The 14,863-nt window shown below is 38.2% G+C and overlaps 1 protein-coding gene across 3 annotated transcripts in view; it reads left to right on the forward strand.

Moving 5' to 3' along the window:
• Positions 1-14,863, forward strand: part of AEBP2 (AE binding protein 2) — a 39,319-nt gene that overhangs the window by 14,562 nt on the left and 9,894 nt on the right. For all 3 annotated transcript variants that reach the window (XM_036401251.2, XM_036401248.2, XM_036401249.2), the window contains exons 2-4: positions 2,956-3,163; positions 6,167-6,274; positions 13,733-13,919. In XM_036401251.2, the coding sequence (XP_036257144.1) occupies positions 2,956-3,163; positions 6,167-6,274; positions 13,733-13,919 (503 nt within the window). The remainder of the gene's footprint in view (positions 1-2,955; positions 3,164-6,166; positions 6,275-13,732; positions 13,920-14,863) is intronic.

The raw sequence follows: 14,863 nt of genomic DNA on the forward strand, positions 1-14,863 counted from the left end.
GTGGAATGGAGAAACCACACACCTGTGTGACGGTGCACTTCTGCCCTGCCCCAAAATGCTTTCACAGAACTTGTTCAGGGTTATGATTTCTCATTGCTTTCCCACTTGAGACCAGACTGTAAACCCAGGGAACTGATAAATACCCCTCACACTCTGCCCTGTGGTCAGCAGCACCACACATCCTCTCAGTCAGAAATCTGCTTGCAGTGTTTGTGGGGTGTGTGAGAGCAGCCCTAATGCTGGCTGTGGGTGTAGAAGCTCGTACTGACTGGAAATAGCTTTGAAGCTTGAACTCCTCCTTGCAAATGTTTGGGAAGCAGTTTCCTTTGGTACCTTTCAGCTGTGGGAAAGGCAGGGTTATTTATGGAGCTGAGCTGGTGTGAGGCAGCTGTTGCACGAGTGCTGTGTGTGCAGTGCTTTGCCATCCTTGGCTGAGCAGCTTCCTGTCGGGACCACTGATCCGTGTAACAGCTCTGTCTGTGGCAGAAGTGGTTGGGCTCTGTGCCATTCTGTGTGTCCAAACCTACTTCCAAGTGTGGTTTTGAGAAAGCTGCATTTGGATAGCTTAAACTGAGGGAGAGGTGAGGTGGTGGCACAATTAACTGTAATCAATTATTCAGTTTTTCTGTCATTATGGGTAAATTTTGCTTTCACAGTACAGTTTTACAGGCTTTATTTTTGGGATCATTTTTTGGCCTAGGCATCAGTTAAGGAAGGAGAAGATGTCAGTCTCATAATTGCATCTATTGTGAGCCTGCCACAGTGGAAAAATTAGGATTACTTGCAACAGGTTTTGCTGATGAAGCTTCTGACAATTTTGTACAGGGATCCTAAAATGCTGTTACAGTGCCTGTAGTTAGTGGGTCTTAATGCTCTTGGGGCTGGGAGCTTCAGCTCAGGGCCAGTGGAATACTTTTTTACTAGCTAGTGACAGATTGGGAGATTATATGTCATAAAAGGAATCAATATTACTGGGGAGGGAAGGGAGACATGGGGAGGGATCATGGAAAGCTCTGTGTATTCAGGGTGTAGAAAGGGGAAGAAAGTAAAGATAGTGGACGTGTGGAAATTTGCTGTGTAGCAGAAAATAGCCTGTATGACTTCCATGGGTAGCAGCCATGCCTTCTAAATTGTTAGATCCTGTTTGGAATTGGGAGAAGGGTGGAAGAAAGGCATGTGGTGTTGGTGTAGCATTTAGGAACTATGTATTTGATATACATTCATTAAAGCAAAAATGTGTTTAAAAGGTATCTGAAACTTTCTTTTTAACTTGGAAGACAAAGGCCTGAAATAGTTGGTCAGTTTTAATAACAGATGGAGCTGGAAGATGATTTTTAAGGGTTCTGTGATTGGGATATGTTATGTTTGTTGGTGCTATCTCTTGAGATAAGTGTTCATCAAACCAAGTTATTTATTTATTAAAACTAAAGCTTGTAACTGGGAGCATTGCTAAAGGGAATCTGTTATTTAGACTAAGACAAGTCACTTTTTATTGATAAAAGCAGTGGAATCTACATGGTGGGTGAGAATGGGAAATCTAAACAAAGCAAATATCTGTGATTATTTTAAAATCTGTCACAGAAAAAACCTGCTAGCATAGTAGTGATTCAAAAAGATACAGATAATGTGAGAAATCACTAGTAGAGACTCTTACAGCAGAGGAGCAAACATGTTAATGGTATCTTCAGATTTTGACTAATGGTGTTTTTTCTGTCATTCATCTCAGTGTGTAATAGAACAATACTGGGCATGTAAACAGTGATGATAAAAATGAGGAACAGCACCTGTACCTTAAAAGCCCAATGGTTTAACACATCCCAGTTGTACTGGGAGGATCTGGTGGAGGCTCTCCAAGGTGGTTGGGATGCTGAAGCAAATCCAGAACATGGAGAGGCTGAGTGCATGTGTTCCTTCAGTTTTGGGAGGAGGAGGGCAGGGTTTTTCTGTGTTCTGTGATCTGATAGGGAGGTTTAACAATGGAGGAGGCAGAGTCATCTCAGCCCTGCAGCTGCCAAGGATGAGAGACAAGAGACAGAAGTTGCAGCACTGGAAATTCTGATGAGATGTTGGGAAACTTCCCCCCTCCCCCAGAACAAGGTTAGTCAGCCATTGAGAAAATTGTTCAGAGGTAGCAGAAATGCCAGCCTTTGAACACACCCATTAACAACTCCACTGGACAACAACACAGGCAAGCTGATCTCACTCGTTCCTGTTTGAGCAAATTTGACCATCTGGTCTTTGAGGTTCTGTCAAAGATGAGCTGTTCTGTAATGCTGTGGCTTTATGGAAGAGAAAAACTTAAAGGCCCTAAATGCAACTGAGCAGATAATCAAGATAAAAAAAGCTCTATCAGTAGGTATTTATTAAGGAGGACCATCCATCTCCATAGTTTTTGCTTATATAGGGAAAGGGCATGATCTCTGCAAGTTTTTTCTGATCCGTTTGATGCTTGTCTCTGTGTCTGCCATGGTACAGAGCAGAAAGGCTGATGGAAGTGACCCCTGCTGGTCACAGATTTCCTCTGCTGATTCTGGCCTCTGGAAACGTTTTGCAAAACCAAAACAAACAGTTTAGACCATGCACACGAGGGAAACTATGCTGGGGCCATGTGGGAGTGCCTTAAACCTTGGGTAGAACTGAAGTGCTGTATTCTTCTTAAGGCTCTAGTGTTGGCAGGGGATGCTGGACTCAATATATGCAGGATTTTCCATTCCTCCCTTTTGTTCCCAGTGTCCAGAAGAACTTACACTGTTGATAATAGTAGCTGTTTCCTAACCGTACATTTATTATTAAAGCAAGGAACCACATATATTATAAATAATAAATTTGTGCAAGGTTTTCTTTCCAACCTGTCTAAATATATCTGAAACAAAAGAGCTACAGTTTGGATTTGCTCTGTTAACATGCAACAAATACAAACTTTGATTTAGTTTTTGGCTTTTTTTTGTCTTGCAGCATAAGCAGCACTATCATGGATGTAGACAGCACAATTTCCAGTGGGCGTTCCACGCCGGTGATGATGAATGGGCAGGGAGTTGCTGCCTCCTCTGCCAAGAGCATTGCCTATACCTGCTGCTGGGATCACTGCCACGCCTGCTTCAGCTCCAGCCCGGACCTGGCCGATCACATTCGCTCCATACACGTGGATGGGCAGCGAGGAGGGGTTGGTGTTACCTTTGGGTTTCTCTTCTTTCTTATTTGCCAATATTTTGCTCTCGAATGACAGCACCGACTTTTGTTTCAAAATTCTTTTTTTCTGGCTAGTGGCAGGAAAGTTAGTGGCCCAACTTTAAAAATGTAGTCAGTTATTTTCAATAAATTGAGATTTCCAGGGTTTTGATAGTGTGTTGATTTCAATATCCCTGAAGTGCTTACACTTGGAATTCATTTTCTTAAAACTCTTAGTGTACGTGTTCCTGCATGTGAACTCAGGTGAAGTCACACCTTAATTACTGTTACCAAAGGAGTTTCACTACAGGTAAAATCCATCCAGAATGTACAGAAGGGAAGATGTAAGACTGACTCAAGAGTACAGAGTCTTTACGATAACAGCTTTGTGTGTAATACTGACGGCAAGTTTGCCTTCTATATAATTGCATCTAATTTTTTTTTTTAATTGAGTTACATATATAAACATGTAAATTCCAGTCTAATCCCTGGTCAAATGATAATTGGTCTCAATTTTAATGTTTAAAAAACATCTTCAAGTAGAGTAATTTCAACTTTGTGCTTAACTACCTCTCATCTTCAAGCTCCGAAATTACCTCTGATGTCTGGAATATATCATGTAAACTACCTTTACATCCAGCACAAGCAATCTGCCTGCTTTAAGCACTATGTGTTACAGCTCTTCAATTTCTGGGAGAGATAATATCAGTTCTCAGAGTAGAATAGTTGTTATCTTTTGACTTTTGCCCTGTCAGTTCTTCACAAGAAAAATGTTAGGCTGTTGCACTTTATCTTCAGTGAATAAGAAACTTAAATAAAATGCTAATTTGCATTACTTTAAATAATTTATTATGTAAATATGTCACTGAGACAGCTGTGACTCTGGCTGTATTTAGATAATATTTTTTGGCATGATTGAACTTTTCAGCTTCATATTTGATGGCTTTTTTCAGTCCAGTATCTGAGCAGAATCATCCATTCAGTGTAGTGGCTTTTTAGCCACCCATGAGATGATTTCTGAGTTCTGTCCAGAGGTGTGTAAAGGTGTTACATGAAACCTGCACGAAACAACGTAATGAATAAGGTGTATTTGGATCTTTGCTATCCCATCCATGACTCCTTTACATTTCTTAAAAAGGGGCTGGAAGATTTTGCAGATTTTGGTTTGGGTTTTTTTCCTCTGTATTTTCTTTCTTGTCACTTACATTTTATGTGACATGATTTGTGGATATTCTTATTTAGAAAATATTGCACTGTATTTGTATATTTGAAAGGGGAGGTTGTTGGAAGTGCAAAGTGTTATAAGTGTTGCATTGAGTTCACACTTTTGAATGCCCCTACTGGAGTTGATTTTTTGGCAAGTTCCAAGGTAGGGCTGTGGAAGGCGGATGTGTTCTGGTGGGTTTGTTTCAGGGATTTGTCTGCCACCTGCTGGTGAGGTGTTCCAGTGTGTTGGAAATTGTCTCCTGCCTTTGATGGCATTTCAGACCTTATTTAAATGCAATGGCTTTGAATTTGAAGAAAAGTGGGGGTTAAGTAATTGCTTATTGAGAATGGAAAGGAATAGGATAAACATCTTTGCATGGTAAAATGTATTTTTTCCAGTTAATACCGAGGTCATGGCTCCAGTCCAAACCAGATACATCCACAAAGAGCCTGGGAAGCTTTTTGACAAAACAGTTTTGCTTTTGAAAGATGTTATTTCAGAAATATTTTGGGATCAGTTCTTGGGTTCCCAAGAAGCCTTGTGTAGACTTCTAGCCCGTGCTTGCAAACCCACGTCCTTGTATTTCCCCCATCTGTAAGTTCCCAGTAACACCTTTGCCAAGTGCCCTGCAGTCTGCAGTTGCTGCTGGAAATGCCAGCGCACTTATGGAGCTGCTGCAGAGCCAGAAATCTCAGAAATTCCAGTTCTGTGGCTTTGAGGGGATCTCAAAACTGAGGAGTGGCAGACCCCAAAGGTTCAGGGGCTTGGGCCTTGTGTCAGTGGGTGTGGATCAGTCCCAGCTACTGCGGGGTTTCCAGCTTTGTCTGAGTAAAGCTGGGTTATGGATCTATTGTACAGCAAGAACGTAGAACTCCCGTGGCTGCTTTTTTATTTGGAAAATAAAATCTTTTGAAGGTTGAGGGGGTTTTATTCTCCAAAAGAGAACAAGAAACTGAAATCCAATTAGTTTCCTGCATTTCTGAAAACCTGTGTTATGAACAGTGCTGTTCCTGGGAACTTTCTTTTGCTGTGACAAATTAGGGCTTTACCTCCCTTCACCCACAGACCTGTTGAGGAAATTCTAATGAAAGGCAAGTTCATTGAACTTTTTTTATTCCCTCAGTTACAGATAAACACAATGAGAGGAGAGAGAAAAGCAGCATGAGTGAGTTCTGCTCCCCTTAATGCACTATTGTGCACGTGATTGTTCTGTACACTGGAATCACAAAACAGCCATAGATTTTGAATCCTGTGAGAAATGGTAGCTTCCTTCATCAGGAATTGAATGTAAGGCTCTAACTAGAGGTTTCTGGTATTCCAGAATACAAAACTCCAGTAGATAGACTGCATTGCAATTAGAAGTTTTTACTTTTTCATGTTCAAGGAATAACTTAATTGCTTATGAGAGCAAATAATTTATTTCTATAACTACTACCCAGAAAATGCAAATTTTTAATTTAAAAATGGTCTGTCTCCATATCTGGTGGATACAGATACTGAGTGCAAACACAAATACAGCAGACAGACCGTGTTGCTCTTGATTGTGTTTATCTGCAGGAGCATCTGTCTGTTGGTATTTTCTTTCAGTGACCTGTTCTTATTGAATACTTGGGCTTGTAATTATTTTTTCCTTGGTGAGATATGAGGAGTGTGTTTCAAAATGAATGGTTATTGTTCAGAATTCTTTGAAGTGTTGTGAGATGTTGTAAAAACAGCCTTCTTTGCTAATGTGCTTTTTATTTACTGTTCTCTCCGACTCGTGTAAACTTAACCACGTTTTTACTCTATTAGGTGTTTGTTTGCTTGTGGAAAGGTTGCAAAGTATATAATACACCTTCAACAAGTCAAAGTTGGTTGCAGAGGCATATGCTGACACACAGTGGGGACAAACCTTTCAAGGTAAGGCTCGTTGTAACATACATTATCTCTCATTTTTAGAAAAATTCTCTTTATTTTTCCTAATACAATATGTCAGTTGAAAAATACCATCACTGGAGTGAGCTGAAGAAAAGTGAGCTGAGCTTTCTTCTTTGCAGTAATAGTGCCCACAGGTCCTGTTCTTTTACAAATGCAAGTGAAAAACCTCTTATTGCTTCTCTATCCCTGTTTCTTTTAATCTGTAAATGGCAGGAAGTGTAAAAGTAAATAGTGCTAAAGTTCAGGGGGTTTGTGCATTTTGAGGTTGAGCTGCTTACACAGTAAGAGTGAGGTATTTTCTCTCATACTTTACACTTGCACATTGATCATGGCTGATGGTGACATTCCTGCTTGAGTAAGAGCTGCTTTTGTTAAATTCAGTAGAAGCACTGGCAGTGACTATTTATGGTTCATTCTGTGAACAGAATAAGGAAGTCAGGAATGCAGGACCATTGACCTGAGTGTATTTCCTGCACAGTATTTTCTAACTTTCTCTTTCTTTCTCCCCTTAATCTGTACCTGCAATTCTAGGTATAGTAGTGTTTATCATTCCCATATCCACCAATCCGTTATTAATGAGCTGCTTCATCCTCTTATGGATACAGTTGGGGCAGTTCATAGCTGTCAGTCCTGGATCACTTGATGGTAAGTCCCACCCACACTACTTCAGACTGAAGTTCTTCCATGTAGGATATGAAAATGAAATAGAATTTGGGGGTTTTTTTGAGTTTAGGTAGCAATTTATGCCTCCTGCTCTCCCACCCCTAACATCACCAAGTTTTAGTTCCTGTCTTCCCTCTCTTCTCTTTCTCCTCAGGTAATACCTTCCACTTTTAAAAAAAATTATTTTAAGGCAGCTTTATAACTAAAAATACTTTTCTGTTACAGGGATTTCTTTCTGTAGTTACATTTTCTATATAGGTTTTAATAATAGTTATGACAGAAAACAAAACTAAATTAAACTCAAAACCAAAAGAGTATAAATAGTCCATTGCATGTGAAAAAGATTTTTTTACCAAACAGATTTTTTTTTTTCCATACGGAACTATGTAGTTTATACTGAAAATTTCTGACTCAAAGTAACCACAGGCAAATGAGTTTTAAGGTTATCATACCCTGTGTTTGAAGGAATTAGTTTCATGGAAGGATAGCATAAGGATCATAGATCCCTGCAAGTTTGCAGATATGGTTGTTCGAGGAACTGATCTAATCTTAAATCCTAATCTCCGATTATTATTATTAATAATAATAATAATAATAGTGGTAGTAGTAGCAGTCATAGTAGTAAAGAAAACAACCACCAGTTACCAGAGGAAACTTGTACCTTAGGTTTTCTCTATTTTGGAATGAAATATTTTGTCTACCTCAAAGTATAATGGCAAGCTTTGTTCTTGGATGAAAGTCTTTTAATAGCTTAGTCTGTGTTCTTATTTGGTCTAGATGAAAGAAACTCAACTGTAGAGACACTAGGTTGAAGAGGTGGGCATAGCTTAGAAACACCAGTAGTACTTCTGAGTGTCAGCCTTACCTAGCAAAACAGAGGTTTTTTGGCTAGGCTGGTTACAGCTAGAGCCCTAAAATTGTCCCCACTTGTTTCTGATAATGATCATCTTGTGTTCAATATCTGTTGTTTCACCAGCTGATTTTCTGTCCTTTCTGGTGCTACTGAGAGAGAACAAAACATTGGAGGGTTGCAGTAGTTAATCATCCTGGCTCAATGTGTGTCACTGCAGCATTTTTTCATACTGTTGTCTGGAGTCCCTCTGTTTGTTTTTTATCCCTGTATTTCTCAATCTGTTCCTGGGAGCTTTGAATGGAGGATAATTGTGGTCTGAGTAGAATTTTGTAACATCTTTTGTTCCCCTGTCATTTATGCTGAAATAAGCTTCAGGGCTCACATGAAGTAGCCAAGTATGTGAGTGTCTGTGATGGCAATCTATTAATTAGCTGGCTCCTTTCCTTCATTTGCTGCTTCTTTTTTTTATGCTAACTTTAGAAATCTACTCTCTGAGACAAAAAACACTTCAAGTGTTGGATATTAGTCTTGACCAGTCCAAGAACAGACTTTGATTAATTGTTTTGTGGCAGCCAGTCAAAAATGGAGCCAATGTGTCCATTTTGTGCATTTAACTTGTCTCATAAATCTTAATTGCTCACCTTTCAGGGAAAGCCAGATTTTTTGAAGTCAGAGTTGGTTTAAAGACCTGTTCTTGATAATTACTGCAGACAAAATATCTCCCAAAACCTAAATTGCAAATGAAACTTCAGTTGCCTCATGAGGATATACTTGAATCCTAACATAAAAGGAAGGAATCTGTCATTTTGGAAAACTTGCAGAAAATAATCATTCAGTGTTTTAGGTAAAAAATAATGTTGGGATTTTTGAGGAAAGTTGTAAGAAGTGGTAATGGAAATAGTACAGCTCTATGCTGTTTTCTGAAGAACTGCTATTTAGAATGTTTAAAAGAAAAACAAAGAATCTTAGCTAGGAAGATGACAACTAGAAAATTGGAAATCTTACTTTTGGAAAGGTAAATCAAATAGTGACCAGAAGAGAGTAATAAGTATATCACAGATTGATATATTCTTACATTTCTAGTGAAAAGAAGAGAGAAATGTAGTTTCTTAAGTTGAAAAGCATTGTGGACTGTCTCAAATGTAACTCTCTTTTGCATAGAAGCATATATCCCTGTCCAGCTCCCCTTTGGCTTGCAAATGGGCTCATTTTATGTAGTTGCACATTTTGAGTTTAATTATCTCTTTTAGTGATACACATGGAGTTGTCCTTTGACTAAAAGCTCCATTCAGCTCTAAATGAGCTGTTCCGATTTCCTTATTGGAAGGTCTTTGTGGGTTTTAGCTGCCCTTCCCATTCATTCCTATCAACCATGTGACTGTGCAGTTCATTTGTCACAGAAATGAACCCACTTCTAAATTTCAAAGGCAAAATGGTTCATATTTTCATAAGTTTATCCTTTTTTTTCCTGGTTGTGTGGTTTAGTGTGTCCCTCTCATCATGAATATTGCAGTACCTGTGTCAGAGAAAAGGTAAATTTCCTTATGGATACCTATTTTTGAGACTGTTGTGATGCTAGCTCCTTTTTTCTGTGGGGCAATATCTAGGTAGTGTACATCCAGCTCCTCTCTGAGTCATTTCCTTCACAGTCTGATTTTAGCCAGTCCTTTTCATATTTTTTTGCCATTGTAGACATTCATTGAGTATGGGTATTCTCTCCAAAGACATTTAGTATGCTCATATTGTGCATGATTTTACTGACAGTTGAGAGAGTAAACCCTCAACGTTATTCTTTTTAGATCTCTTACTGCACAATTTTGCAGCTTTTTAGAAACCAGTGGAATATTGTGGATTATCATCAGCATGCAGGGCTGGTCCTGTTGAGGGTTCAGCAACTTGGCTCTCAGACCTTATAGACAGGATGTAAGGGAATAATCTGCTGAGTCAGAAAACATCCTGATTTCAACAAACTGCCCTTGGCAAGTTGAAAAGAAGTGAATATTAAGATATTCCATCTTTCTTGTCCTTAACTTGGCTGCTACAAGTATTGGAATAGTTAAGGGAGTTGTGACAACCTGTGTTTTCCAGCATGGTGTCTGGTGTAGGGGCAAAGTTAAATTAATCAAGTATTATTTGGCACTGAAGGTTACTTGAAGACACATCAAATGAGCTCTTAGATGTTGGGCACAATGAAAGGACAAATGGTAGATGAGCATGATATAGTGGGAGATTTTATGCAAAATAATTGCATAAAATAAAGTAAAAATTCAAGTAATAATAGTTGCATGTAGCATTAGGATTGGGGTTGATGATCTCAAAGGTCTCTTCCAACCTAAATAAATCTATAAGGATGCATGTGGGAGTGCTAGCAGCTGCTTCCACCCATGGATTCTAGTGGATTTGCTCTTCATGTTCAAGAGCAGTCATGCAAGGTTTGCTCCTGTGGGGTAAATGTTTCTAGTGACAACAAATGATAGTGCACAGGTTCATTGCAGGCTTCTCCTTAAAATGGGGGAAGAAAGGAGTATTAAAAATGAAGTTTGGTACTCCCTGTAACTTCCAGAATTTATGAAGGGATGGCTGCATTTGATACAGCTCTCAGTAGAGTCATGCTTGGTGAAATGCAGAAAACACAGGAGAGCAGCTCCAGTCTTCATTGGCAATTCATGTCTCTTACTCTCTTGGCAGAATATTTTCTGTCCATTAGAGCATTGCAGATGTAAAATGTAAAGGCACTCTGCCCAAACACTCAGATGTTGAGACAATAAGAAAGTTTATCCAGATGTCTAAACTATTTCTGTTAGATTTACTAGAAAAAATTACACATTGAATAACTCAAATAGGAGATTTGGTTATTTTGAATTTAGAACAAAAAGCTGCATTGCTAGATACTTTTATATCCTGTTTGTTAAAGTCATTGGTCATTACTGCCCATTAATAATGGTGGGTATGGGTACACTGGAGAAATTAAACTTCTTACATGTTTACTTCCTTTCTCTTGAAGTAACATATCCACCAATCCGGACCCAATCTGTTGTATTTCAAATTCAATGCAAAATTTTGAGATTTAGGTTTTGGGGGAAAAATGACAAGATTGGTTCAAAGTTGTGCGTTATAGTTGAGTTTGATTTATTAGAAGGCCTCTAGAGCTATATAATTATCTGGTGGGAAGCTGATTTGGTGTGACTTACCGTCCAGAGATCCTGAAGTGACAGCCTGAACTGCTCCTTTATCTTTGGAGAGAAGAGACTTTACCCATTAGTAACGGATTGCTGGATATATTATTTTAGAGAAAAAAAAGAACAAACAGGTAAGATTTTTTCATTCTCCTCTTCTACTATTTCCTATCTACTGCAAAGGCATTCTCTGTCATCTTTGATCTATCAGCTGTTGATTATTTGAAGACATTATCAGGTAGTCTCAAAGTACACAAAATCTGAAAGTAATAATTTCTGCAAATATTTTGTACTGTGGCTGTAGACTATTAATACACTTTCTGGAAAAAGACAATTTCTAGTTGCAAGTAACAGATATTGAGGATCTAAGGATGTTGGTTTAGGGATTTTGAAAGTAAAACTTGGGTAGAGCAAGAAAAGTTAGCAGTAGCTTCTGTAGATAACCCATATAGAATATTTGGGATTGTTTGCTCTGTACATGACAAGAAAAAAGTTAGACATCATGAGTCAACCTGCAGTTTGTCATAAAACAGTGACAAGAAGTACAGTTATGGATTGAAAAGTTTTAGAAAAGTGCCTGACACATAGTTTGTGCTTTTTTCCCAAAGATGTTCCCTTTTTGATACCATATTTAACTTGGAATATGATAATGCATGCACTGTACCAAGGCTTTAGGTTATTTTTGATCTCTAGCAGGCATTGGTAAAACTAAAATTTTAATTTCTCAGTGTGACTGAATTTCAAGATATAGGCTGGTTTTGAGCTATTTCTTTTTTCTGATGGTGTTTGTGTGATCAAGAGCTGGAATCTGAAGTCAGGAGCACATTAGTGAAAGTTAATCCTAAATTTAGATTTTGTGGCTGACTTTCATGCAGCTGCCTTTATGGGCAAGACAGCTATTTCAAGGACAAAAAAAAGGAGAGGAGAAAATGTTTAAACTGATGCACACATGCATTGTAGACTTATCTGTTGATTGTGAGTTGCACAATCTTTCATAAAAACTAGTGGTTTGGGTTCAAGGTCAGCTTGAGGGGTTTAGCAGTCTTAATTTAGTGGATGCTGACCTTACCCACAGCAGGGTCTTGGAACTGAATGACTTTTAAAGGACCCTTCCAACCCAAACCACCCTGTGATTCTGTAAGTGCAGATTTTAAAGAAAGGAAAATTGTGTTGGAGTTACCATAGTGGAATGAGATGAGCATCCAGAGTGTGCTGGGACTCACAGGTGTGCTGGGATTTCTTCCGTTCTAAGTCACTAGAATCTAAGCAGACAATATTGCTGTGGTTTGAACATGGGAAATCTTAGGGCAAGGTTAAAAGGCATAGGGGGGATTTTGGTAGAGGTCTTCACAATTCTTAAGATGCTTATTAGTGGGGAGACAGGGAGGAACAAATACAGTGTGAAGGTTCCTCAAGTTTTTTGTCAGGGAATTTTACATTTGAGTTAGTTCACCGAGAACTTCCTTCATAGAGAACATTACATAGAGAACTTCCTATAACTCCCTCTAAGAATTCTTCCCTTTTAAAAAACACTTCAAACACACACAAAAAAAAAGTGAAGAACTTTCAATTTTTGCCTGTTACTGTCTTGAAATCTGTGTACATGTTTTTAGTCCTATAGCAAGTATTAAGCACAATTAAGCACAGTTTTTCTCTTTGTGGACACTGTATTTTGCTACTGATCATGAAAAACCAATTGCTAAGTCTGAGGCAGAAATAGACTTCTCAGTTCTGCAACCACTGTTAGAAAACAGCACAGCTGGCATTTAGGGGCAAAAATTGGGACATGTGGATTTCTAAAGCTGTTTTCTTGTCTTCCAATCAAGAAGAAAAATCAATCATATGGATACACAACTAATTGCAGCCAGTGATGAAATCATATTCTAAAATTACTTTTCTATTCCCCATATAAGCTCAGAGCACAATAGAAAAGGGTTGTGCTTCCCTCTCCAATGGTATAATTTAAATACTTCTTTTGCAAATGAAATAATTGTAAATATGAATCAGATACTTTTAAAAGTACCAATAATTGTAGCCAGTACAAGCTTAGTTGCTGCTGTCATTGTTTGTATGTTTCTACTTGATTATTGTTGGATCTTATTTTTCTGTTGAGAGAGGACATTTTCTTTAAATGAGAGCTACCTTAAATGCTCCTGAAGTAATAGCAACATCCCAAAATGTATGTATAAATAATTGGTACTACAACTTCAGTAAAGTTAGTTTTAGACAGAACTGTAGGGCAGCTGTTCATTGACTTTTTATAGGTTTTACACAGAGCATTGAGCTGTTTCAAATTTCATGTGGGTAAGGATGTATTTGTTACTTCTGCCTTGTCACAAGAAAGGAGGATGTTAGAGGATGTTACTGTTACCAGATGGAGAGCATTGGAGAGGTGTTGAAACAGTAACAGTGTTTTGAAAGGCAAGGGAATGTTGGTCTATGAAGAGGGAAGTTTGCTAGTGCCTTGTTTGAGATTATTTTTATGCTCTACAACAAAAAATATAGTATGGCATAAAAAATATTGTATAATTAAATAATTATTGAGAGTTAAAAATATTTTAGTTAAAAACTTCAAACAAACATATTTCAGAATACTTATTTTGTTTTTCTTTTTAAGAATTGCATGGTCATTAAGAATTTGGTTTTGCTTTAGTGTGTTGGAAGTTGAGGCAGAAAAGTCACACCAAGGTGTCTGAAGCTCCTGTGCCACACAGGCACTGACGCAGTTGTTGTGTTTTTTCTCACTAGTGTGTAGTTGGTGGGTGCAATGCCAGCTTTGCATCTCAGGGAGGACTTGCCCGTCATGTGCCCACACACTTCAGCCAGCAGAACTCTTCTAAAGTTGCCAGCCAGCCAAAGGCCAAAGAGGAATCTCCATCTAAAGCTGGAATGAATAAACGAAGAAAATTGAAGAACAAGAGAAGACGATCACTACGTAAGTGTTCCGCAGAAGTTCTTGGAAGGTTTGTCTTGGAGTAAAAGTTCCTCCTCACTCTGGTGATTTCTCTGCAGATTTGAATCTGCTAGGGTTGGCATTCCTTGTGATGGGAAGAAAACAATAACAGATTCTCTTTGTGTTCCTTTTCAGGGTAAAACTCTGTGTGTCAAGGAAAAATATCAGTTTTCTATGAGCAACAATTGGAGTTGCCAATTGAAAGAAGCTTTTCATTTCAGAGTTGCTTTTTCTTTACTGACTCTATTACTGTTGGAAAGGGTTCTGTTTAGTGCTAATGAGATCTGAAGTTGAGACAGAGATTGCAGATTCCTATAAATTAGAGATAAATGCGTGTTATATAAGCTCTTTTTTGAGCACAACATTTCATTATGTTAATGACAGTTTTATGAGAATAACCAAGATCTAATTTTGGGCAGAATTGACTTGCTATGTTTTTTTAATCTGTCTCCACATAGTTGCTGTTCATTAATTTTATACGAACCAATGTGCTGAGAGGTGTGATTTGTCATTGAAAGTGAGAACTGTTTCCTCTAGCAAGAAATCATGACTTACCCAGTGCCTCTTCTGGTCCATTTGGACCTGGTAGTTTGATTCCTGAGTTGTCCTAGCATTGGACTAATAAAACATCAAATATCTATAGAGATTCTAATCTACAGAAATAGTTAGGAAAGATTAGGGAACTGTTAAAATATTTCACTTTGGGCTATAATTGCTTTGGATGCAACTCTCCAGTACCAAACTGATCATTTGCTAATATTAAAGTGTTACTCTGCCACCTGCATTTTAGAAGAAACATTAAAAAACCCTTTAGATTTTTTACTGTTGGTATGTCAACAGCTGAAACACATGTATTTTTACTTGTGGTGCAAAATCCATCTTACAGTATTGGAAAGTAGAACAAGGTACCTTTTTATAGGTTTTAT

The sequence above is a fragment of the Molothrus ater genome, chromosome 5 (assembly GCF_012460135.2).
Source record: "Molothrus ater isolate BHLD 08-10-18 breed brown headed cowbird chromosome 5, BPBGC_Mater_1.1, whole genome shotgun sequence".
NCBI classification, from domain to species: domain Eukaryota; kingdom Metazoa; phylum Chordata; class Aves; order Passeriformes; family Icteridae; genus Molothrus; species Molothrus ater.